At 39.1% G+C, this 23,878-nt stretch overlaps 2 protein-coding genes across 3 annotated transcripts; one reads left to right on the top strand and one right to left on the bottom strand.

Annotated features, from left to right (window-relative positions):
- Positions 1-99: 99 nt before the first annotated feature.
- Positions 100-13,547, top strand: alpk3a (alpha-kinase 3a). 2 transcript variants are annotated; one of them, XM_065957229.1, is made up of 15 exons: positions 100-420; positions 726-1,002; positions 1,324-1,356; positions 1,708-1,829; positions 2,317-2,434; positions 2,577-3,858; positions 6,396-8,856; positions 9,193-9,340; positions 9,853-9,980; positions 10,069-10,104; positions 10,198-10,472; positions 10,583-10,671; positions 11,085-11,302; positions 11,387-11,435; positions 11,521-13,547. In XM_065957229.1, exons 2-15 carry the CDS (start codon positions 863-865, stop codon positions 11,852-11,854), a joined length of 5,433 nt encoding a protein of 1,810 aa, XP_065813301.1. In that variant the 5' UTR covers positions 100-420; positions 726-862; the 3' UTR covers positions 11,855-13,547. The 2 variants fall into 2 exon arrangements, with proteins under 2 accessions (XP_065813301.1, XP_029132747.2); XM_029276914.2 differs by lacking the exon at positions 1,324-1,356 and having other exon boundaries at positions 101-420.
- Positions 13,179-22,180, bottom strand: slc28a1 (solute carrier family 28 member 1). Its single transcript, XM_020631411.3, has 18 exons — positions 21,951-22,180; positions 21,624-21,703; positions 21,479-21,555; positions 21,017-21,108; positions 20,702-20,891; positions 20,445-20,586; positions 20,105-20,218; positions 19,398-19,472; positions 18,497-18,577; positions 18,301-18,381; positions 18,019-18,144; positions 16,049-16,179; positions 15,779-15,947; positions 15,281-15,478; positions 15,067-15,148; positions 14,893-14,991; positions 14,694-14,799; positions 13,179-14,584 (listed from the first exon to the last, which is right to left on the bottom strand). Exons 1-18 carry the CDS (start codon positions 21,952-21,954, stop codon positions 14,461-14,463), a joined length of 1,971 nt encoding a protein of 656 aa, XP_020487067.2. The 5' UTR covers positions 21,955-22,180; the 3' UTR covers positions 13,179-14,460.
- Positions 22,181-23,878: the final 1,698 nt, after the last annotated feature.

Below are 23,878 nucleotides of genomic sequence, written 5' to 3'. Positions count from 1 at the left end.
TAGCAACTCTTAAGCAAAGCAGAGGACACAGACTATTGGTTGTCATTGGCTACATCATGAAGACATGTTTTGCAAGTCCACATCCAACCCAACAGCAGTGTCTCACAAAGATGGGACACCCAATTTTATTTAGGTAGATCAGAAACTATAGTGAGTACATTTTACAGCATAACTGTCAATTAGATAGTAGGTATTCCGAAATATACGGTACGGTGTAAATGGTAAGCTTGATTAGAATTAGTTATTATTACTTGACTTCCTCTAAAACTTAGTTTCGGAAAATCTGATGTGCTCTTGCACCTATTTGTAGGGCTGCTAAAAATAGGCCCTGCTGGCAACACATGTGTGTCTATGATAGGCTGCTACTGAGATTTTCTCCACAGAGTCCAGCTCCAAAGCAGCACTGACAACATCTCAATGGTAAGTTGAAAAATTAAGAAACTTTTAAGGTGACTGAGAACCACTTAAACTATATTCCTAAAACTTAAAAGTAAATAACATGTCTTAGGTTGGTGTTTGACCACTAACAGTCCTTCCACAACCAGATAGCTGATACTATTTATAACCTGATCCACTGTGGCTACTTTGCTTGGTGAGAAAGGACAAGCATTAAGTCTGACTTTTACTTTTATACAAGATAACCCAGTGTTGTGTTTTTTTTTTTTTTTGTTCACCTCCAGCAGGTTTTGTTACCATTCTGAAGTGTTTTCTTTTTTATGCAACAGGGGCTTTTACCTGGATAACACCAATAAAGTTGAGCCCTGCAAACAAGCTGTGGACGCGACCAGAGTAGTTTTATACTTTGGGTGGCACTTTTATCACGGATTTTATCTTTTTTTTTTGTGAAGTGCTTCAAAGGACAATGACTTCCAGAAGGCCAATGACTCGATCTTTTTCTGGCAATGGGAGGACAAGCAGCTTCAGTGAAGAGGAGGGCAGCTCTTCCAATGGCCGCCCAGAAACCCGCAATCCTTACCTCTCTAATGTTAGGCCGGAAAACAGGTAGGCACCCTTATTTACATCCATGTATACACAGAGCGTGTCAATCTTTGATCTTGTTAATCAGATAAAAAGAATAAAGCAGAATGGTTGTCAAGAAAAGTCATCTATTGGCAGGCAGTTTGAGCAACAACATTCACAAACCCTAAATGTGGATTAAAGTGCAATTTATCGATGAAGCTCAAATTCAAACAACTGAAAAAAGAAAGTTGTCCTTTTCAAAAAGAAGTCCAGATCTTTTTTTATTTTATTATTTAGGTGGGTTCGATATACAGAGATCCTATTAATCATTTGCATCCCTTCATTTGCCTCTTCTCTGAATAGCTATTCAAGGTATTCTCACTACAGGCCAACGAGGTAATCCATACTTTCAAAACATTCCTCCCAACTAACATTTTAACCACAAAAAACTGGTTGTCTCCAAGAATGAAACCACACACATTTTAACTGTAATGTAAGTGTCCAGTTTGTCCAGTGTTGCGTTCAATTACAGTGGTAAACATCGGCGTTAATGTTGTATTGACGACTCTGTTTGGCTTGATGTCTCACTCTTTCACACTCTCGTCACTACCAGAAATTCCCATTAACATCTTTTCCTCTTAATGGAGCAAGTCATTGGAATGTTCTGCACAACGGTGAAGAGGTCACTGAAATGACACCGTCTTCCTTATGAAAACAACGACCTAATGCATTTGTGTTTGCTTCCAGGAGCACATTGTGCAGCGTCATGGCTCAGCTGACTGAAGACATACAACCCTCCTTTGAGAACACCCTGAAATCAAAGGCAGTCTCAGAAAACTGTAATGTGAAATTCACTTGTGTCGTGTCTGGTGAGTCTGTCCTTGACAGCCTGTGTGGCATGCCTCTGCGTGTTCTTTGTTGGAGTAAATCAAACTTTTAGTCCTTTTTTTTTATATGAAGAGACAGGACATGACTAATCTGAAAACAAAAGGACACAGATCACTTTGCAAATAAAACATGCCACATATTATTCAAGCTGATCTTTCAGGATGATTTGTTATTTGCTTCAGGCAGATTGGATGGGTGGGCCAACCAATTGCAGCAGCTGTTCCTCTGTTACACATCACAACACTACATGATGCAACACTGCAACACATTCTTGTCAAAGCTTCTGTGCCCTACTTTACTTTATGTATGATTTCTCGAATTAAGTATTTCTATGAAAGGAACATTTTTGGCACACTTTGTCTTTAGACTTCATCCTTTGGTAGAGAGTATTAACAAGCAGTAAATTGTAGCACTAAGAGTGAAATGTTGATTACTAAGCAGTTTACCGTTTACTAACCTTGTCTTTAGGTTACCCAGCTCCAGAGCTGAAGTGGTATAAAGATGATATGGAAATGGACCGGTATTGTGGACTTCCAAAATATGAAATTCGCCGTAATGGAAAAACCCACACCCTCCATATTTACAAGTATGTAGTATAACCTTTGAAGAATCTATTCCCACAGTTTCAATTACTAGGAATTGTGCTTTTGGAGTTTCTTTGCGTATTGTAATACAACAAGAATTCTAAGACAACATTTATAAAAATAAAAAAATCATTTTGTTTACAGCTGCACATTGGAGGACGCAGCCATCTACCAGGTCTCTGCCTGCAATAGCAAAGGGATTGTCTCCTGTTCAGGAGTTTTAGAGGTTGGCACCATGAACGAGTATCAGATTCATCAGAGGTTCTTTTCCAAGCTGAAGCAGAAAGCAGAGAAGAAGAAAAACGAAATGGAGGGGCCGAACAAGAAAGAGGAAAAAGCTGTCATACAGAAAGAGCAATTGCGTAGTAGCCCGGAACGTCCCCCAAGAAAGCGCTCTGTCCCACCACCAGCGGTCAAGAAGCCGGAGGCTGTGGAACAATTGGGAACTGCTGCGGAAGCTAATGGAGTTAGCTCTGAAGCCAAGGAAACAGCCCCCGTGACAGCCAAAGACAGTGACCTGGAGAAGGAGACTTCGCCATCTGAGAAAAGCATGGCTGTAAAGAAAGTAAAGATCTCAAATGGAGAAGATGTTCCAGTTAGCAGCAGTAGCAAAAGCCATATGATGGGAAATGGAGGTGAAAACTGTTATGATGGAGGAATCAGTTTGGCACAGTTTCTGGCAGAGACTCTTCAGTCCCAGGCTGCAGAGGAGAAACAGAACTCACCTCGAGGAGAGAGATGCAAAGAGATGGACGTGTCTGCTGTAAGTGCAAGTGTGGAGAAAGATAGAGAGCAAGAGAGGATGCAGAAAGAGAGGGAGGAACAAGAGAAAGCACTAGAGGAAGCGCATAGGAGAGAGAAAAGGAGGGAGGAAGAATTAGAAAGGGAGAGGCAGTTGGAGATGTCGCATGCAGTCCCTCATACAAAACATGGATCAGAAGTCAAACACCACAGCAAGGTTCACAAAGATCATGAACACCACAAAATCCAGACTTCCATCTCCTCTATGCTCCACTCAGTCAAAGACTTCCTCTTTGGGAAGAATAAGAAGGACTCTCATGATCACACTGAGAACAAGGAGAGAGAGTTTGACAATTTGCATCCTAAGCCGGAGACGCCGCCATCTTTTCGACTGCAAGCGACGCAAAATGAAATGTGCAAGCCTCTTAAGGAGGACACTTTGCCGATGGAAATCGATAAGCGGAAGGAGCCCCCAGAAACGGTGACACTGGGGCAATGTGAGCACACGCATGGAGACAGGGTTTCCCACACTGAGCTGCCGCCACCTGAGAGCATAGAGGAGTCAACGACGCTGAGTGTCGAGGAGGCTGATGATGCTGAGGAGACCATGGAGTTCTCTCAGGGGCCAGAGATCAGCAAGCCAGTTGAAGAAATGTCATTGTCTGGGCTTCACGTTCTCACTGAGGTATGTGCAGGGGTGTCGAAGGCAGCTGGCTGCCACTTGACAGTTATATATAGAGTGCATTTGTGTGACAAGATAGTACAAGAAGAACTACTTCAGGGCTGAAGCCTGAACTATGTCAACAATGGCCGACAAGGATTAGTCTTTGTGCTGCTGCCTGATTTAAATGTGCTTCAAAATAACTTATGAAAACTCATAGTTAGATGTAAATTCATGGGGGAGTTACCGTTATTCAGGCAAAGCAACCGCTTTTGAACATACAGCACAAATATCAATCATTAGTGACTGGTGGAGTGTGACAGCCTGGCCATGTGTGACTGTGGTTTACTGCATCAATTACACATCAGCATGAGCAAACAAGTAACAGAGGGGGTGGGGGAAAAGAGTGTGGCTCCTTACACCTGGGGGTGGGGGCTGTTGGGTGTGTTTGTTGAAAACTGTAAAATAGGTTGTGCACATCTCAGATGTTGACGCTGATGAGCGGAGCACCAGTGCGTCAGAGATCACGATGAAACACGAGCGTTACAAGTTGTGCTCATGTTACAAACAGGGCTCTCGGCGTGATAGACTGCCGTGTGGTCTGGAAAAGCCGTTGTAGTGAGACTTCTGCGGCAGGCCTTAGCTTGAAAGGAGGGCCTCGTCACATTGGACACATTCCTCTCTGTCCCCCCCCCACCCCCTCATATCTTAAAATAAACCCCGTCTACATCTAGCATTCAGAGAGGAAGACAGTAGTACTTTTATTTTCTCAAGTGTTAAGCTCGCAGAGTTGTTTCATGTCTGTCATGTGTGGGAATTAAAGCACTGTACAGTATAGGCTTGTACAAACGCTTACTGTGTTGTTTAGGGTCGTATTGACTTAATTTCACTCGATACTGTGACTCACTGGCTTTTGGCTTATTGATATGTTGATATGTACTGAAACTCTTTTTTTGATACATCCATAAAAGTGCATACCCATATCACTTCATAAAATAAAATAAAGATATTTATCACTCATTGAATAATACATTTAAATCACAGATATGTTGTTATGTTAACTTAAAATTGACTGAAGTGTATCCAAAGTTATAAAAATTTACTTAAAATAATCTATTCTAAACTTTAGGGAGTAGATGAACAGTTTTTACTCAAAAATATCACAAATCCCTCTGTTCTTAGTGAAACTTTTTGGGGGATTTCTGTCCGTTTTAAAGTTTAACCATGAGTTAGAAATCAGCTACAGCGTTAGACCTAAATAAATCAAATTCAAATATGTTTTATTTAATTATTTAGTTCCCGAAATGTGCATTACATGCAGGGACGCAGCACATCTAATGTGCACATTATGTATTGCACAATGACTCATCTAAAGGAGAACTGAAGTTATATTCAGTTATTATCCACCTGCAGAGCGATTGTATGCCTGTAATGTGGAACTACCATCGGACCTTTACTGATGAAGTCAAACCATTCATTTCAATAATGTCTTCTCACAAGTGTGACGCCTATTGACACGTGTAGGTGTAGTGATGACCACAGCTTCTTTTTAAAACTGAATGTGATACCGGTTTCCTTCCATCGAAAGCAGCAACTTCTTTATTTCGAAGCAGCCACTACTGGCCAAACATGTTGTCACGAGGCAGCCTGTGCTTCTGCTGCTCTTCTGCATTAATGTTTATTGTGTGAACAGCAACAGCAGGGACAGAATGGGGAAAGGCCTAACAACATTTCTGTAAACATTGGATTACTTCCTTAGTTATGATTAAAGTCTCTTGTTATTTGTCAGTTCTCATTTGTGTATGACTGAATGTCTTGTTTTTCAGACAGTGCAGAAAGGGGTGGTTATTATTCAGTTATATCCCAGCTAGTTCTTCATGTAAACAACACACCATTTGTCAATGGTGGGGATTTCCCTGTCATGTTTAGTTAAGATAACCCCTCGTTTGTTGAGAGTTAGGTTAATTTAAACCTTTTATTGTAAGCCTGTCAGAGTAAACACTTGGTTTCAGCTACCTTGCATGTGACATGAAGTAAAGGAGTTCCTGAAATAAGCTGACACGTCATAAAACACAAAGGGTTTATTGGCTTACTGCAGCTGTTCCGCATGTTATCTGAATGAATTCAAATCAACTGGAAATTGATTGATCAAATTTGTTCAAAGACTGATTTCAGTTCTCCTTCTGTCTGTCGTCATAGTGCTCCACTGCAATACCAAGTTTTTCTTGTCTGTCACTGTTTATGCTGCTGTTGATTTATGGCAGAAAAACATGTCTCGGTCTAAAAGTGTTGCAGTGTCACACCGTCAAAGGTCACTGAAGTAAGTTCCCCGAAAAAAGCTTCTGAAAAATAGTTAAAATATTTTTTGGGGAAAAATGAAATAAACTCCTCAACACAAAACTGAATGTTTTAACTCTGGAACAAAAAAAGGAATCCAACTTTTAAAACTAGTTTGAAAGCTATATGAATCAAAAACTAGCAGTGTTAGGTGTTTTTATGGAGTTCAGTATGAAAGATAATAAGCCAAAACTAAATGACTTTTTTTTTTTCCATTTCATCAGGCTGTTCCTATACTCCGACAAGAGCCAGAATACCCGGTTGTTTCATCACTGCCCAGTCACCAGGCAGCAGTAGATGACTCCTCACCCAGGGAAGATATATCTGTCTCGCCAAATACCCAAACCCCTAATGAAGGAAAATCCTCCCCCACAGTCACTAGCTTGGAAGAAAGCCGGACTCCCCCTCCCAGTGTTATCTTATCAGTGGACAGTCACAATCTTGGAGAGACGCCCACTGAAACTGTGCAAGACGAGGAGATGGGTGTTGATAATAAGGGCAAAGAAGGAGAACCAAACTCTAGTGAGGGCCGCTCTTACATTCAGTTACATGAGGAAGAGAAAGCTGAAGTGAAATCAGACCAACAGCTGTGCTCAGATGTTAACAGATCTAAGATTATTGAATTCACAACGTCTTTGGCAGAAGAGAGAAAAGAGACGTGTGAATCAAAAACCCCTAATCAGGGGCTGTCAGCTTTGTGTGCTGTGACAGCATACGGCGAAGAGAGACGTTATGCAAAAGAAGAGGCCGAACACACTTCACTGAATCAGGAAATGGATATAGGATATCCGCCCAATGCAGCCTCAGAGACTTTAGAGCAGGGTGACCTAAAAATACAGCAGAGATGCAAGTCTTCTGCACAGGAGGAAAGCAAAGTGGTCCGTGAGAAAAGTGCAATACTGAGTTCAAACTCAGGTTTAAGTGGTGTTGAAGAAAGTCCTTCTGTTTTAGAGAAGGAAGGGTTGTGCAACATTTCGAAAACATGCGAGCAAGCAGTTTTAGAAGGTGAGAACACTTGGCAGGAGAGTTTACCATCGGAAGTGGTGAAAGAAAAGAGAAATCAAATGAAAATAAATGAGGAGCTGAACGAGTCGAAGAACGTTTCAGTAACACAGAACAATGAAGGTAATGTGAATGATGTTGAAGAGCACAGTAATGTTGCACAGCAGGATGGCAGTGAGAGGCAGCAGGGTTGGCCCTCGGGGAATATTCCTCAAATAAAAATATCTACCATTGAAGACACAACAGATGTTGAACCAACTGTTCCTACTGTAAACCCCACTGAAGATTTTATAATCCCAAAAATTGAAATAATTGAACCCGAGCTTAAGGAAGGCATTCTGCCACTCACTATTTTAGCACTGAATGAACCTGCTGTTTTGCAAAATCATGACTCAACACATGTGTCTGATGAAATAATACGAAACAACAGCATGACTGTTTCTCCAAGTGTGTTACCCATGCAGATTGGTATGAGGAATGATTATAACTTCTCACCCACAGAAAAAGTTGGGGAAGTTGCACAATTAGATGACAAGGCAGAAATGTCTGAGCGAAGGCGGTCACCCGGGATAAGCCGCGAGCAGCTCCCTCAGATGGCATTAGCGTCCATTCCTGTTCAAAATGTTTTATGTGCTGATGACAAGGAGGATGGTGTTCATGTAAACAGCAATATTTCAGATTCACAGCAGCCTTTTGAAACTGCAACCGTGCCCCTGTTTGTCGTTCCACCGATCTCTGTCACTTGTTATGAAAGTGACTCTGAACTGAGACAACCCACTCAAACTGATCTGACACATATTGAAACTCCAGCTGTCATACATAGGGGAACAGAGAATGATGTCGCCAATACAATGACCACCAATCCTGGAAAAACTCAAAGTGGAAAGCTCAGCAAAAAACAAATGGCAGATAACAGTGTTGAAAACAAAATTCCCTCTTTGCTCGATGAAGCTTTAACGCCAAAGGTTGGTGACATTGAGCCTTCATTCAGTAAAACAGCAGAAGACAACTTTGTCCCTGAAATCTTGAAGACAAAACCCCTTAAAGAGGTCAAGGCAGAAAACGGGGTGTCTTTGGAGGAGTTGCAAAGAAACAGATCCTCTGTTGAAAGACTCTGCTCTAAACCCCCCACATATCCATCTCTGAGCCCAGCCAGCCTTCGCAAATTCATGTCCAAAGCTGCTCAAGACGCAGACAACGAGGCTGTGACAGCTGTCCCTCTGATCACAGTGAGCGACCGCCAGAGTGACAAGGCGGACGAAGATCTTAGCGGAGGCTCTACACCAACATCTTCCCTGTCCTGTGAAAGCAGTCCCCGGCTGAAACGCAGGGACAGCCTTACACTCATACGCTCTGCCACGCCAGAAGAGTTGGCCTCTGGAGCTCGTCGCAAAATATTCATCCCGAAACCAAAAGAGGACGGAGAAGGAGCTGTGGTCAGTGCACTGGATACTCAGGGCAAGAAAGAGAGCCCCTACATGTCGCCCAGCCAGGCTCGCAGAGCAGCGTTGCTACAAGCTCCCACAGGACAGAATACCCCACCTATGGAGAGGCGCTCCCCACTGCTGCCCCGCAGAAAGATCACCTTGGAGGTGCCAAAGGTCGTTGAGGAGCCGCCCACAGAAGATCAAACTAGCACCAAACAAGAGGAGAAGACAGAAAAGAAGCTGGACCCTTTGAAAGGTAAAAAAATGGCATCATCTGCGTAAAAGATTGTTCTTTTTTTTTTCGAAAAAAGTTAAACAAGTTCAGCATATTTTTCTATCAAACACTGTGACCTAGTTTATACAGTATACTTTCTTTTATGACACAATGATTAACATGTCATCCTCCATCACTCACACAGTCTACTTATCATAGTTTTCCTGGTAAGCTCTCAATGTGAAAAGTTGGTCAAAACAAAGGTGTGATATTTATACCACTGTGTCAGAGGAAGTGGAAACACATGACAGTCTCTACTCGACAGTACAGTATATATTTACTTTGGTGTCCTCTCCCCCTCTCACACGCACCCACCAGCTCCACAGGTCATCCGAAAGATCAGGGGAGAGCCATTCCCAGATGCCTCGGGACACCTGAAGCTGTGGTGCCAGTTTTTCAATGTGCTCAGCGACTCCACCATAAAGTGGTTCAGAGATGAGGTTGAGATACTAGAAGTGAAGAGAAGGTAAATCCCCTTCCTTGGTCACAGTGTTAATACTGTTCTAACCACTTGTTCCACAAATCATGTTGTTCACTATACTGTAGGCATTAACATGATTACTTGTCTCCCTTTCTTCCTGCTACTGTTTTGAGGATTTCCAGCAAGGCATGACAATATGGACACGTTCCAAATATGAAACAATAATGCTACAATACAAGGATTTGGAGTGCAGAGTCCATGGCCTCCTTTCATTCTTATATTCTCACTGCAGTGACATCGTGCTCATATGACTGTGAACCCCACAGCTGTGCCACAGAGAGGTGAATCTCTGGTTAGACACAGAAACTCTAACCTGACACAATATTTTTCCCATCTGCAGGGGGCATTAAAGATCTATATTTGTGCTTTCGGCTGCATCAGCAGACTTGTGCCACGTAACATGAAAGTTGGTGTTACAGTGACACCTGGAGGGTTGTTGATGAGTCCTCCATGTGACTTGTTCATAATTGTTTATTTTCCCCTGATGTTTCTTTCAGTGGAGGAGATGAAAGCCAGGTAGCTCTGGCTATTGTTCTCGCGTCCAGTCAAGACTGTGGGGTGTATGGCTGTACCATCAAGAATGAATATGGGACTGACACCACTGACTTCCTTCTCAGTGAAGACAGTAAGAAGCTGATTGGCTGATAACATCAAGTCTCCATTTTACCTTTTAACTGTGCTTTTAGGAGTGGTTTTTTTTTTGTGTTTTACAGTTCTATCTGAGATACTCTTAAGAGATGATTTGGAAGGTAACACTTTTCAATCAGCTATAAAAACATAGTTTCTCACATTTTCTTTCAGTTAAAGCTTTTTGAAATAACCGGTTCGCTTTTTTCCTATAGTCGGAGAGGAGATCGAGATGATGCCACTGCTGTTCACCAAAGGTCTGGCCGACTGTGGCAACTGGGGCGGCAAGTACTTTGGCCGCATCATGACCGAGGCGGCGAACATCGGAGAGGGCTGCGCTCACAAAGCCAGCAGAGTGAAGGTCATCTATGGCCTTGATCCCATTTTTGAGTCTGGAAGCGCTTGCATGATCAAAGTCCAAAATCCCATCGCATATGGGACCAAACAGGAGAGCAACCTTACAGAGAGAAATCTAGAGATTACTAAGCAGGTGAGTGGTGGTTCTTTGTATCTACCAATAATTGTTAATGATTGCACCAAATAAAGTCGAGATTATGATTTCTGTACATACATTGATTTATTTTCTTTGTGTGTTGCCAGGAATGCAAAGTCCAAAACATGACTCGAGAATACTGCAAAATCTTTGCAGCTGAAGCCAGAGTCATAGAGAACTTTGGCTACTCACTAGAGTAAGTACAGTAGCTCTGATTATAGACTTCTATCAAGATACATAAAAATGAGGGTGCCGTGTAGCCTAGCGGCGATGTTGAACGCCCCACGTACAGAGGCTGTTAACATTCCCTGTCTCTCTTCAGCTGTCATGCAAACATGGATAAAAAAAAGTACATGTATACATGTATATATAGAAAAAAACCTGGGGCGCCAGTGGCTAAAGTGGTTAGTTTGCACACGTCATGTGCAGAGGCAGCCAGGTTCGAATCCGAAAATGTTATTCCCCACTCTCCCTCTGACTCTATCCATCTATCTATCTTATCTCTGTAATAAAGTTATAAAAGACCAAAAATACATTTTACTACTACTATATATATACACACTATTTTTAAACAACACACTACTTTCAACTTTCATGTGATGCCCACAGAGTGATTCCTCAGTACCTGATGTACCGGCCTGCAAACTCTGTGCCATATGCCACAGTGGAGGCTGATCTCAAGGGTGACTTCCTCAAGTATTGTACAATGGATCCTAAAGGCCAGCTGATTACAAAAACTGCTTCTGAGGTGGAGCAGAAATGCTGCACCTTCCAACACTGGATTCATCAGTGGACACATGGAAATCTGTTGGTCACACAGCTGGAGGGTAAGACACACAATGTAATAACTGAAGCAATCATTTATTGATTATTGGGAATTATATTGTATAAATATTGTATCTGTTTTTCAGGTGTCGAAACGAAGATGACAAATATCAGAGTTGTGACAAAATCAAAAGGGTTTGTATACATACCAGTACATTCACATGTAATTATTTGTTTTCTAATAGAATAGCTGGAGTATAAGTTCTGCTCTGTTTTTCAGATATCAAGGACTTACTGAAAACGGCTCACCAGAAGTATTTGAACAGTTCCTGACTACCCATCAGTGCAACTACTACTGTGGACTGCTTAGCCTGCAACCGTTAAAGACAGTGGATAGTCTGCAGCCCAACAAGACAAAGGGCTCCCGGAGCCCCCTGCTCAACCGCAAGTTGGGCTCCAGCCCACAGCTGCAGCGGAAAGGACACAGCCCGCAGATGCTTAGAAAGACTAACTCTAGCCCAAAGGTAACTAAAAAGATTCAGGAGACAGAGGACAATAAATCCGACACTAAACCAAAGCCAACAGAAACTGCTGCTGCCCTTGAGATGAGGTAGAAAAAAAGTGCCTTTTTTTGTTTCAAGCAAGATGTTATTGCTTCGAATGTTTAAGTGGTACCAGTTGGTTCCAGTTTCTAAGAAGACTTGAAGAGTAAGGTTATCTGAAAAGGGAGGTTTGTTGACCTGACTTGTCATAAAAATTTACTGTGAATTTCTCCGTCAGCATTGCAGTTACAGTATGAGACATCCATCCTCCTTCTGTAGTGAAAAGATTTATGAGGACATTTGCAGAAATGTGCATGGGTTTAACGACTTTATAGCCCTAAGATACCGAACAGCAAAAACAGTTGTGTTTTTTTAATTTTAATTTTAGAATAAAACTAAAAAACTGTGCCACATAAGGTTAGCCAAAACGTGCATATTATACCGTTTGAAACACATGCCTTAGATATTTGAAACTCTGAAAGTTGACAAATAGCTCCAAGCTCCATTTGTCAACTCAAAACATCACCAAACTGTGTGACATAGGATATGCACTGAAACTTGTTTTTGTTTTAAAAATCATTTCAGTAGTTTAATTTGAATAGTTATGGAACCACAGAAACAGAGGGGGCTGAGGTAATCTGTCCATGCTGAACACTACATGTTTATCTGTGATGTACAGTATGTTGGTGGGACTTAATGTTTATTATGGATTTATTGTTTCCATTAGAACTGATTATGCAGCATTTCCTTTTACAGAACAGTTGAGCTCATGCTGTTGACTGACAGCTCTGTTTTTGTTCAAAGATGTTTGTGAGCACCTTGTTTTCGGCATTATTTTGTAGTATTTCTTTAAGTCTTTTGATGTTGTGTGTCTGTGTCTTTAATCAGTCCTCGTACAGTTTTTCCAGCAAATGTCACATGCAAAGCAATGAGCAATAAGGGGCTTACCAGTAAACTCTTTAACTATGGTATGCTCAAGCTAATTGACATGCAAAGTATGTGTTTTCTTAAGTAGAAGGGAAGCTTCTGAATCAGCATATAACAACTATTTGGACCTGACCTATGGACTGTGGGCTAAAGGCAGACTGACATAATTTTCAGAAGCCTATTTGTCGCTCAGTAAGGCTCCCTGTGTAAATTCTGAAGTCTATGTACACTGAGAATCACCTCTTTATCCAAACAGGGGGCTTTTGTTGGTGTAAAGCTGGTGAGCAGTAATCAGACTTATCTTAAGGGTTTCATATTTAAATAAAAAACATAGTTGCTATGCCAGCATGGACTTTAATATAATTTACTATATTCTGTCAAGCAGGACTTCGCACAGGTATTCATGTTTGAATTCCAACATGAATCCTTTAACAAGTCATTAAAATCTGACAAGAAAACTTCAGGAACATCAGGAAACATTATCGTTTAATGATTAATCAGTCTTCACATAAGTCCAAATTGCCACTCTTAACCCAACAAGAGTGAAACAATTGACTGCAATGACACAAAAGCGTAAAATATATTGAAATGAAGCGAAAGTTTAGAAAAGCAGATGTTGGTGTTGAGGTTTAATGTCATGCAAGAAAAGTGTTGTATTGTATTTATGTGTACATAAAGTCACAGGACTAAATATCTGCAGTATAGATTGAAGAAATTGTTAACATGAGAATGAGTGAGACAATGAATGAGTAATTGAGAAAGAAGAATAAACGTAATTTCCAGTATGTTCTGTCTTGGTCATGTTACGTCATGTCTTGTCTTTTTTTTTTTTTTTTTTTTTACATGTATATATGTATAGGTCACATATATCCCCCCCATAGGATTTGGGTGTGATTGAGTGATTGATTAAATCAAATAGACAGACATATCAAATAAAATCAAACATATCAAAAATACAAAATGAAAAGCACAAAAATACAATAAACAAAAACAATGTTAAAATTATTTCACAGAAAAAGAAAAAGAAAATTACCAAAGATAATCTATTTGAAATATTTACTTTCATCCAACTGTTGGTGCCTGAGTATTTCCTGAGGTAAACATGTCTTAAAGGTCACATATTATGCAAAATACACTTAACCATGTTTTTCTAACACTTACAGTATAGGTGACCCTTGTCTGTCTACAAACCCCCTACATGACAAAAGTCCATCCTCTCTGTTAATTCCCTGCTCCACTTTATAGAAAATGTGTGCTCAAACAGGCCTTTTGGACATTTTGTGACATCACAAAGGGCAGTAACTCCTCCCCCCCCCCCCGGTGGCTGACATCCACAGCTTGGTGTTTGTTCTGCCTTCTCACCATAAATAAAAAGGGAATGGAGAGAAAGTCTGAGGCCCCCAAGCTCTTTCAGAGGGGAGCTGGTCAAACACAGCTCACTTGCATTTAAAGCTTGGGCATGATAAAATACAGGATCAGAGTGGATTTTGAGCAAGAAACTTCACAGACATGTTTTGGGGAGCTGGTTGAAATGGAGAATAATGTGTGACCTTTAAGGTATGTCCTTTAAATCTTTTTGACTTTGAAAAAAGTCAGAACCCAAATAAATTTATAACAAAATACAAGACAGTTACATTCACCTTCAAAAGACATGGATATAAGCTTTAAATTTTTACATGAACGATGACACAAATGTACAAATTACAGTGAAATTACAGTATAAAACAGACAGTGTCGTGTATTTGTCTCCTCTACACACAAGCTGCTTGAGAAAGACCACAACAGGTACAACAGTTAGAGAGAAACGAAGTGACATTTACTACGTTGTTCCAAGATCCTTCAAATGAGATGTTCCCATTGTGTGCAACATCAGTGCTGCAAGAGAATTCATGTAACATGTGAGATCAAAGAGCACGATATAACAGTGAGATATATTAAAATATTTAATATCATGGCAATAGCAAAAAAAAATGTCTGTCCTTACTTGTGAAAGAGGTCTTGGCAGCAAGTTTCCATGTTTAAATCTGAGGCATTGAAAGCAGCTTTCGCAAACAGCCCGACACAGTCAAGTGGAGGAACAAAGAGGATCCCTGAGGTATCAAGTGAAAGAGAAACTTAGTTATACTGAAATAAGAAACAAGCTGAGGTACATTGCCAGTTCTATCCAAAAGCTCTTACTGTACCTGCGATGCAAGCATTTATGAGAGATACACAAGTCCCAGTGATCATAGCTCTCAACACCATGGACGAGACGTCGCCTCTTCTGGATGGGCATATGGACGCTTTGAGAAAAAAACGTGTTAGAAAACATCATGGAGAGTATGTTCTGGGTGGAAACATTACAAAAACACACTCACCTAGGCCTCCAATCACAATACCCAGAGAGCTGAGGTTGGCAAACCCACAAAGAGCATAAGTGGTGATAATTTCTGATCGGACCTGAAACATGACCATGAACAAAATCAGGATTTTAAAGTTATTTTAAAATTGCGTACATGATTCAAAAATGCGGCAATGAATTGATACTTTTTATCATATCCTCAAATGCAACTGACATTATGAATTACTCACAGAAATCCATTGTTTTAAACCACCAATAACTTCATCAACACCAGCGAGTCTGTTGAGTTTCAATTCAGATAACTTCTCAAAAGCAACAAACTCATTGAGGAAGAGCTTCGTGCCGATTAGCTCAGCCACAATGAAACTGTCCTCGTATGGTATCCCCATCATAAAGGCCACAGGCATGAAGACGTACGAACAAATCAGCTGTGAACACAGAACCACATGAGCTAATCCTGGTATTGTTTGCCATATCTATTAAAAGCAAGCTTCCTACTTAAAATGTACACATGAAAAGTTAAAGAACATTTTATACATTTCTTTTTCTGTGCTTCTGATCTTGTTGGATATTAATATTGTAGGCACTTTTTCTTTTTACCACCTGCACATTTAAGATAACCTCTTTTGATTTAGTACAATTTTATGATGATGATTTATCTCCTTCTAAAAGTAACAGAAAAATGGTGCATGTCTCATTTACATTATCAGTCTTTGGCTTAAACATACCTGAAATGTGAGTTCAGGATATCCCACCATACTTCCGAACCAGCTAAAAGCTTCATTTATGAATGCCAGGATGGCAAGGAACGCGATCAGATTTGCAGCAATGTTAGCTACAAGACCTATTGAAGCAGATGCTCCGCTGCTGGCAGCTTCCAAAATGTTCTGTTCATCTCTAGGAGTTTAAAAAAAAAAAAAAAAAAAATCAAATTTAGTTCTCAAAAGCAGGAGCATCATTTTTGAGAAGAAAACAAAAACAAGGACAAATATACGCACCCGCAATCCACTTTAATACTTTGGTCAGACTTGAAGGCACTCTCCTCTGTCTCTGGGTAAGACAGCTTGGAGATGGCCAAGGCACAGGGAGCAGCCATCACAGAGGCTGATATCAAGGAAGAGGCATCAATCTTCAAAATTAGAAGACGTTATATTAAATCCAGGGTGGCTGGGGTGCCGTTTCAGTAAAAAGCAGCACAGAAATTGTCATAAATATTCTTCATTTTTAGAGTTACTGTTTTAGGACTCCATCCTAGCAAACTACATAGATTTGTACTCAGACCAACAGGCACCTGTTGGACATATTCAGCTGAGGCAATGACCTACCTGCACATGGTGTGAGATTGTGTAACAATTAAGAGTTTCTAAGTGCCTTTGCAGTTACCTGAAAAGCTACACTGTACTGTAGATGGAAAGGTGCTTCAGCTCCCATCATTCAAGACTGGTACCATGCACTTGCAAAAATAGCTGAACTGGATAGAGTCATATACAGCAACATATTCTGTGTGTTAATATGACAAGATCTGGGGGCCTTTTCTTTTACTTTATGACGTGACTCTTGTTTTATTTTTGATCTGTGAGTTTCATATGATATTAACATTTAAAGGCCTATGCAAATAGGCAGGAGTTTATTACATATTGTATATTTAAATATGTATATTTAAAGCAATTGCTCAGTTAGTGTGGACATTGACAATATATCAGTGGGTAAATTATTTTTCTTACTTTAATAATGTTTATTTATATGTATGTTAATGTGTGTATTTGTGTGTATGTATATGTATTTATGTATGAGAACAGGAACATGTTGGGGGTGTGGGAATTTGCATGAAGGTTTAGGAACATCTAGCTCCTGTATGAACTCTGTTTTCTTGTTGTTGTTTTGTTTTATTCGATGCATGTTTCTGTCTTTATTTTTAAAAACCTTCAATAATAAAAGAATAATACAAAAACATACTGTTTTTGAAATAATGACATGTCAAAGATAACATAAGATTTTGTTGTGATTTTAAACCTCACGGCAATTAAAGCAACTGGGGCTTCATTGTGTTTTTTACACCGTGTCCATACAAACATAAGCTTACAGGCACAGCTTCAGCTCTGGGAAACAACAAGTCTTGCAACATCACCATCACCATAAAATAACGGACGAGTTGATAAACAATTACAACACAGCTCTACTAACGTTGAAGTCAAACCTTTCCTATTCATGAATAACAGTACTGTCATGTATTATTGAAAGTTAACACTGATTTAAACAACGTGGCGTTTTCTCAAGTCGCCTTATTTGGCCATAATATTTATATATACTGTATTTATTTATTTGTGCCTGCTCAACAGCAGAGCCACTGCGCATCAACCTCTCATTACAAACGGTTGTTACTCTTTTATCTTTATAACTTGCCTTGTTTAGCTTCTGGATGGCAGTAATATGGTTAATCTGTGAGAAACTTCCTTTATAGACAACCATAAACTATACGATATGATATGATGCAAATTTATCTTGGAATCAAGAAATCTTCTGGCATTTGTCCATCAAACTTCAATAGCTTTCAGACTTTGTCGGCTTTTGTTGGCTCTTACTGGAGATTCATATCTCCAGAAAGATTTCAGTTTGTTTTCAGCGGGAAAGTATATTCCTTGGACCCATTGTTTATTATCTCTACATGCTGGAATAAAACATAATCATTTGCTAACACAGTAACGGTTTCCATAAATAATTGATTAAAAGTAAAAGTTAAAAGTTTCATTGACTAAATAAGTCACTCATCCCAGGATAATCATTGGTGAAAATATTGCTGTTGTTGGGCTGATACCGTCACATCAAAGGGTTCTCGCTCCTGGACCGTAGTCCATGGCTATGCTGCATTTAGTTTAGGCGCCAGACTCACTAGCTATGTGTTTTTCAGTTTCAAAATGTTATGTCTATGGATACATGATGTGATGTCATGACAGCGGTTTTGTCTCACCCCAAATGTGATGAATGCTCCCATGACACTGCCTGCAATGGTGGCGAATCCACCAACCAAAACAGCATGGATTTCAGATTTGGTCATGTCCTTCAAATAAGGGCGAATCAACAGCGGAGCCTCAGTCTGATGCACAAACACATGAAGAAAAAGTCATCAAGTAGAGCTTGTGTATTTTTTTCTTTGAACACAGATATGAATGATTGTTAAATTTGTAATAAAACCAATGTTTAGTAAATGTAATCATAGTGTTGCAAAGACATCAAGTCTCGCCTAGAGTACCTGCCCAACAAATATATTCCCTGCAACACTCAAGGTCTCTGTGGGAGAGGTTCCCATCGTTATCTGCATAACCCATGAGATCTGTGTGGACAAAAACACATGGCACTTGGTCATAGTATATCACTGCAGGTATAAGTAGAATACATGCAGACCTGCAGTGACCTATAGGATACCATAATATAAAACTTTTTTTTACCTTCAAGATAAGCCACTGCATGAACCCCAAGAAGTAAAGCACGGACATCACAGAGCTGAAGAAGATAACGATGGGCAAAGCCTGAAAAAGAAGTTAAAACTTAACATGAACATACAATTTCAGGAACGTGTTATTTTGGTTAGGTGCCTATATTGAAGAAAGCTTGTATTATCAATCACTGATCAACTTTTTGTATCTTCATTTATTGCAAGTTTTTACATGACATGTTATCAAATGTCATCACTTATTTTGTTCATCCTGGCAAACTTAAACATTTATTAGTTTTACATACAAAATGAAGGAAATAAAGTAAAGATAGGAGGACATCGAAAAGAGTCAAAACGGGAAAAACGCAATAAATAAATAAGATAAAAATAAGAGAGGAGGGGTGGATCCTTCAGGGCTCTCTTAATTCAAATGTATTTATTTACATTTTATTATTCCACTCCATCTGTTTCCTTCACCCACTTACTCCAGTTCCTTAGGCATTCCTCTTCTCTGGTTTTCAGCCTTTAAGTGATTCTCTCCATTTCTTTAATTTCTTCAACTCTAAATGCATCAAAAGATGGGGATTTGACATCCATCCAGCTGCCTGTGATTCACTTCAATGCAGCTAAATACAAATATTTATCTCATTCCTTCTCTATTCCTGATACCTACTGTATACCTGTTTTTTCTATTCTATTTATCGTCCATTTGGATGGATGTTTTAGTGCAAACTGTGACACAAATTTGCCTCTCACATTATACAGTATAATAAAGATAACATTGGCAGAGGGTTAACTTTGTAATGTTGGCTGGCTGTGGTTGTTTCTGTAAATGAAAAACAGGTGTGACCATCTCTTGAACTGATCTGCAACACAAGAGGAAAGTAAATATTATAAAGTTCTGATGAACTTACTTGAAAGGCAAAGATGTCTTGGAGGCGATCCCCAAAGACAAAGGATGAGCCTTCTTTGGCATAGTTAAGGAATATCTGTCAGTATAAGACAAAGAGGAGACATGGTTGTATTATATCAAGTGTTTTTCTTTCCTCATTTAATTCATCTATGATATGGTTTTTACAACAGGAAGTCATGAAACTAAATCTGTAACTGTCAATAGGTTGGATTATACATTAAGAGGTGATAAACAGGCCATATGCATGTGCCCGAATTACACTAACTCAACTCTTGTAAGCTTAAGGAATAGATTGTACAGCTTGATAAGGTAGCTTTGAAGATAAGCACTTATGTTCTTTACAGTTAAAGAATATTGCACCCTGGAGACTTTTACTGCATGTCTTACGAGTAAAGTCTGTTATACAGACCAGAAAGATCATTACTTTTACTGTATTAGACAGACTGTTCACATTTTGATAACAATAACGTAACACAACATGGACATCATTTGGTTTTAAGATTCCTAATAATAATAATAATAATAATAATAATGTTCTAATAGCTATTCATGTTATTTGCAATTGAAGAATTTGAGGCCACAAACAAAGCCAAACAATCTGCTGACTGTTGAAAATTGCGCGCCTTTTTTCCTTCAAACCTGCATGTAGAGGAAAGCATCTTGTTCTAACACAGTTTGTTACATATAGAGCATAAGGAGGACATCCACCTTCACTTGATCTCCGAGCCAATTGAAAGCTATCAGTCCAGGTTGTGTTCTTATTACGAAAAGGCCGATGCAGAACTGCAATCCAAGACCCCAAAACACAGGTCTCCAAGATACCTGAAAAGTTCAAAATTAAAATAAGGAAGCCATTGGATCATAGGAGTTATTGCAAGGAAGCCCTTTTGTTAAACCTTTTAATGACAGGTGCACAAGGCCAAATGGTATCTCAGCACAACATGCTTTAGATAAGATCAGCCATAAGGCCGCTGTATGTTACGAAACATTTGTCACAACAGTTATAACCCATCCATAAGAGTCAGTGTTAAAAAAAAAAAAAACTCACAGCAGTCCTGTGTGCTGACAACAGGAATATAAGCAGGACAAACATGAGCACACCTCCAAATGAGATAAGCTGCTCAGGACGTTTGCTTGTGTCTAAGACCAGCCACACCACAAGCAGAACCACAATCAGTAAGATGAAAACCCTGTAAAGAAAATAAAAAGACACACCCCCCCCACCCGTTAAAAAAAAAACCCAATCATGTGAAGCTCATGATCGTTTGATTGGTCATCACAAACTAAACTAGTTTACTCACTCACCATTTCATCCATTTCAAATTAGATTGAAAGCATCTAATTGCGGGTCTGAAACACCTGATGATGCTTTCTCCTTTGTACTCCTTCAGGAGATCATACGATTTGGACAGAACAGCCAAACTGGTAAGGACTACAAGAGCGGTGGCCCTTTGGAAATCCATAACCCAGGCTGTGATGAAGTATGCCACATAACCTTTGGGAGATAAGAGAGCATCACATTATTCCTTTGTGATAGTCTTCAACCAAGTCAAAGAAAAAACTGAGTAAACTTAAAACCGTGTATACTTCAAGTACAAATAAACAGAGTTTTAACAATACCTGCTCCAAGTATGGCCAGCACGACATTTTTGAAGGTTTTTGAGTGAACCTTGACGTAATCCTCGGTGGCATTAAGGGGCTTTGTAACATTGCTGGATGGGAGGTTAAATAAAAAAGTAAGGTCAAATTGTGTAAACAACATGATCAAATATCTGTCCCTTGAATTATTTCAAAGTGCCGTCTTTCACACAATTAAAGATTAAAATAGCATGTGAAGTTTATTCGCCAAAGAGTATTATATGTATAGAATACAGTAAGATTTGAACATGTTTAATGTGTAAAGTAAAACACAAAACAGGCATAGCTCTTTGCATGTTAATCAAGCACATGCAGTACATTCAGCTTCAGTATTAACAACATCAATGCAGAGATTTTTAGCTTTACAAGTGCATACCCAGAAGTATTAAATCCACAATAAAACAACTGTACCCTCACACAATGCAATCAAATGAACAGACACACCTGAAGTATGATCCCAGTCCCTTTTTAGTCTTTTTAGTCTCACTTCTGATGCTGTTAGTATCAGAAATGTTGTCCACCTGAGAAAAATAGAAGCATTTTATTTCAGAAACTAATCACACAGAGCCAAATGTAGTGTTACACATACCTCTATTTTAAAAGCCGGGTTGTCCACACCATTTCCGTGGGTGTAGGGAACATTTTTGAGCTGCACTTTGTTGAGTTCCGCTGAAAAACACAAGCACTGTTTACTTCCATATGCAGCACGCTTTGGGATAGCAGCATCATCTTTTACAAGCAGTAAAACAAACAAGTAACAAGCTGTGTTTCTGTTTAATCTGAGATTTAAAAAAAATCTAAAATTAGTCTGCAGTGTCCACGTGGCTTATCTTTCAAGAACGGTTTACAAAAATTCTAGTTCACAAGTGCAAAACAAAGAGCTTAATTGAGGGAAAAAGTAGAGCTAATGGCTTACTCATTGTGCGTCCTCCTAGACCAGGCTGTCAAATGCTGTGTTGTAAAATACACAGCAAGAAAAACTACTACTGCACTATAAAACCTCTTATCATTAATTAACAGACAACTTTTGCTACTGCTGTGATTTGTGTCAGGAGGAACAGGATAAAGGCACAAGTATGATAATGCAACAAAATTGATTACATGGACCTTAAGCAGCTACATTCAATTGGGCATGATAATGGAAAGTGATTGCTGAGCTTGATAAACTGATATGTGACAATATAGGGGAAAAGATAGCAGATGAATCGTGAATGACTTTATCTGTGGGAGGCTGCTCCACCCATGCCTCTAATAAAACTGTAAAATAAATCTCCCGCGAAGATTGCAAACAGCGTTACTACTAGTGATAAAAAGTCATGATCACTGACGTTATTTCCAATGAAAATATTCTTAGTTCCAAAGACCTACGTGACTAATCAACATGATGGACGAGAAATCTTCACTCAAAAGCACTTCTCTTTTTTTTTTTGTACTTTCTGTGTAAATTGAAATGAACTAAAAAAGAATTTCTCCTGAAGCCCAGAACAGCTGTGTTTGCAATAACATTTTCAATGCTATCCAATGATTGTAGTGGAAAAAGTTTGCTTTTGGAGTATGGACACTGCCTAAATGAAATAAATGACTGCATTAATAAATTCACAATAAATCAATAATACCAAAATATAGTTGATATAAATATATATTTTATTTATCCTTTGATTCTACAAAGAATTCAATCATAAGTTATTTTTTTATGAAACTGAATACCAGAAGGATTGAGTAGGATTAAACCAAATTTATTTATTCGTCTAGGCCTACAGATAAAGTATGTCTACGGAAAATGATCTTAAAAAGATTACAGACCCAGCTGACCTAAGCTCCAGTAGATCTTCCACACTTGTGGAGCAGGTTAAAAGGCTGTTACAATAAACAAGGTATGATGAGAAAATTTCTTTTAACTTTTTTTTTTTGTATATTTAAAAGAAAAAAAATCCAATTAATATGCTTTATATGCAATTTTTCACACTTAAATGTAATAGAAATCAAGTATATCCTCTGAAAATAACTCTGTGAGTCATGACTGTCTACAATGGGTGTAACACCCGAATCCAGCAGACCAGCAGATGGCAGTATTTGCTCATTTTCCGGTTCCGGGTCGCTGCTCGTGCTGAAGACCGGCTGGCTCACAGAGCAGTTATTTAGCGTTTATTTAGTATTTATTACGTTTTTCTACTGTTTATTTTTCCTTTAGATATATTGTTTTCCATGGTTTTTCCCGAGGACACACAGGAAGAGTGTGTTTATAACTTTTAACCGCTACTACACAGACGAAGCAGACTTCTTTTTTACATGCACCTTAACTGCCTCTGCTTTATCTGCTCTCATGCACTACATCACTTTATTCTATCCCTTCTATATCAGTATTCATACAGTTCTGCTAACTTTATTCCTGTTGTTTCTTATCCATCATTGCACTACGGTCACTTTATTTATCTAATTTTTACCTTTACAGTTATATTGTTTATGTTAGTTCTGTTGTTCCATTATTCACCATGCACCTTAATAACTTATCATTTAGTATTTGCCTACTTGCACAAAGTTCTGTATATATATATTTATTTCTCGTTTACTGCACATAGTTCTGTTTACATCTGTTTACATCTGTTAGTCCGATCACTGTCCACTTATATCTACTCTTTTATATTTTGTATTTTTAAGTTAAGTTGTATTTAAATTGACACTTTATATTTAGGTTAAAATGTTTTGTTTACTTGCACTGTTGTTAATTTACTGCTCTGTGTGCCTTTGAATTGCCCCCCGGGGACAAATAAAGTTTTTTTAATTGAATTGAATTGAATATATATGCTCTGATCCAATTTGAATCATCTGTGTTATGTTTACATC

Source organism: Labrus bergylta, chromosome 7 (assembly GCF_963930695.1).
Source record: "Labrus bergylta chromosome 7, fLabBer1.1, whole genome shotgun sequence".
In the NCBI taxonomy this organism is placed as follows: Eukaryota; Metazoa; Chordata; class Actinopteri; order Labriformes; family Labridae; genus Labrus; species Labrus bergylta.
This window is presented reverse-complemented; position numbering and strand designations above follow the sequence as displayed.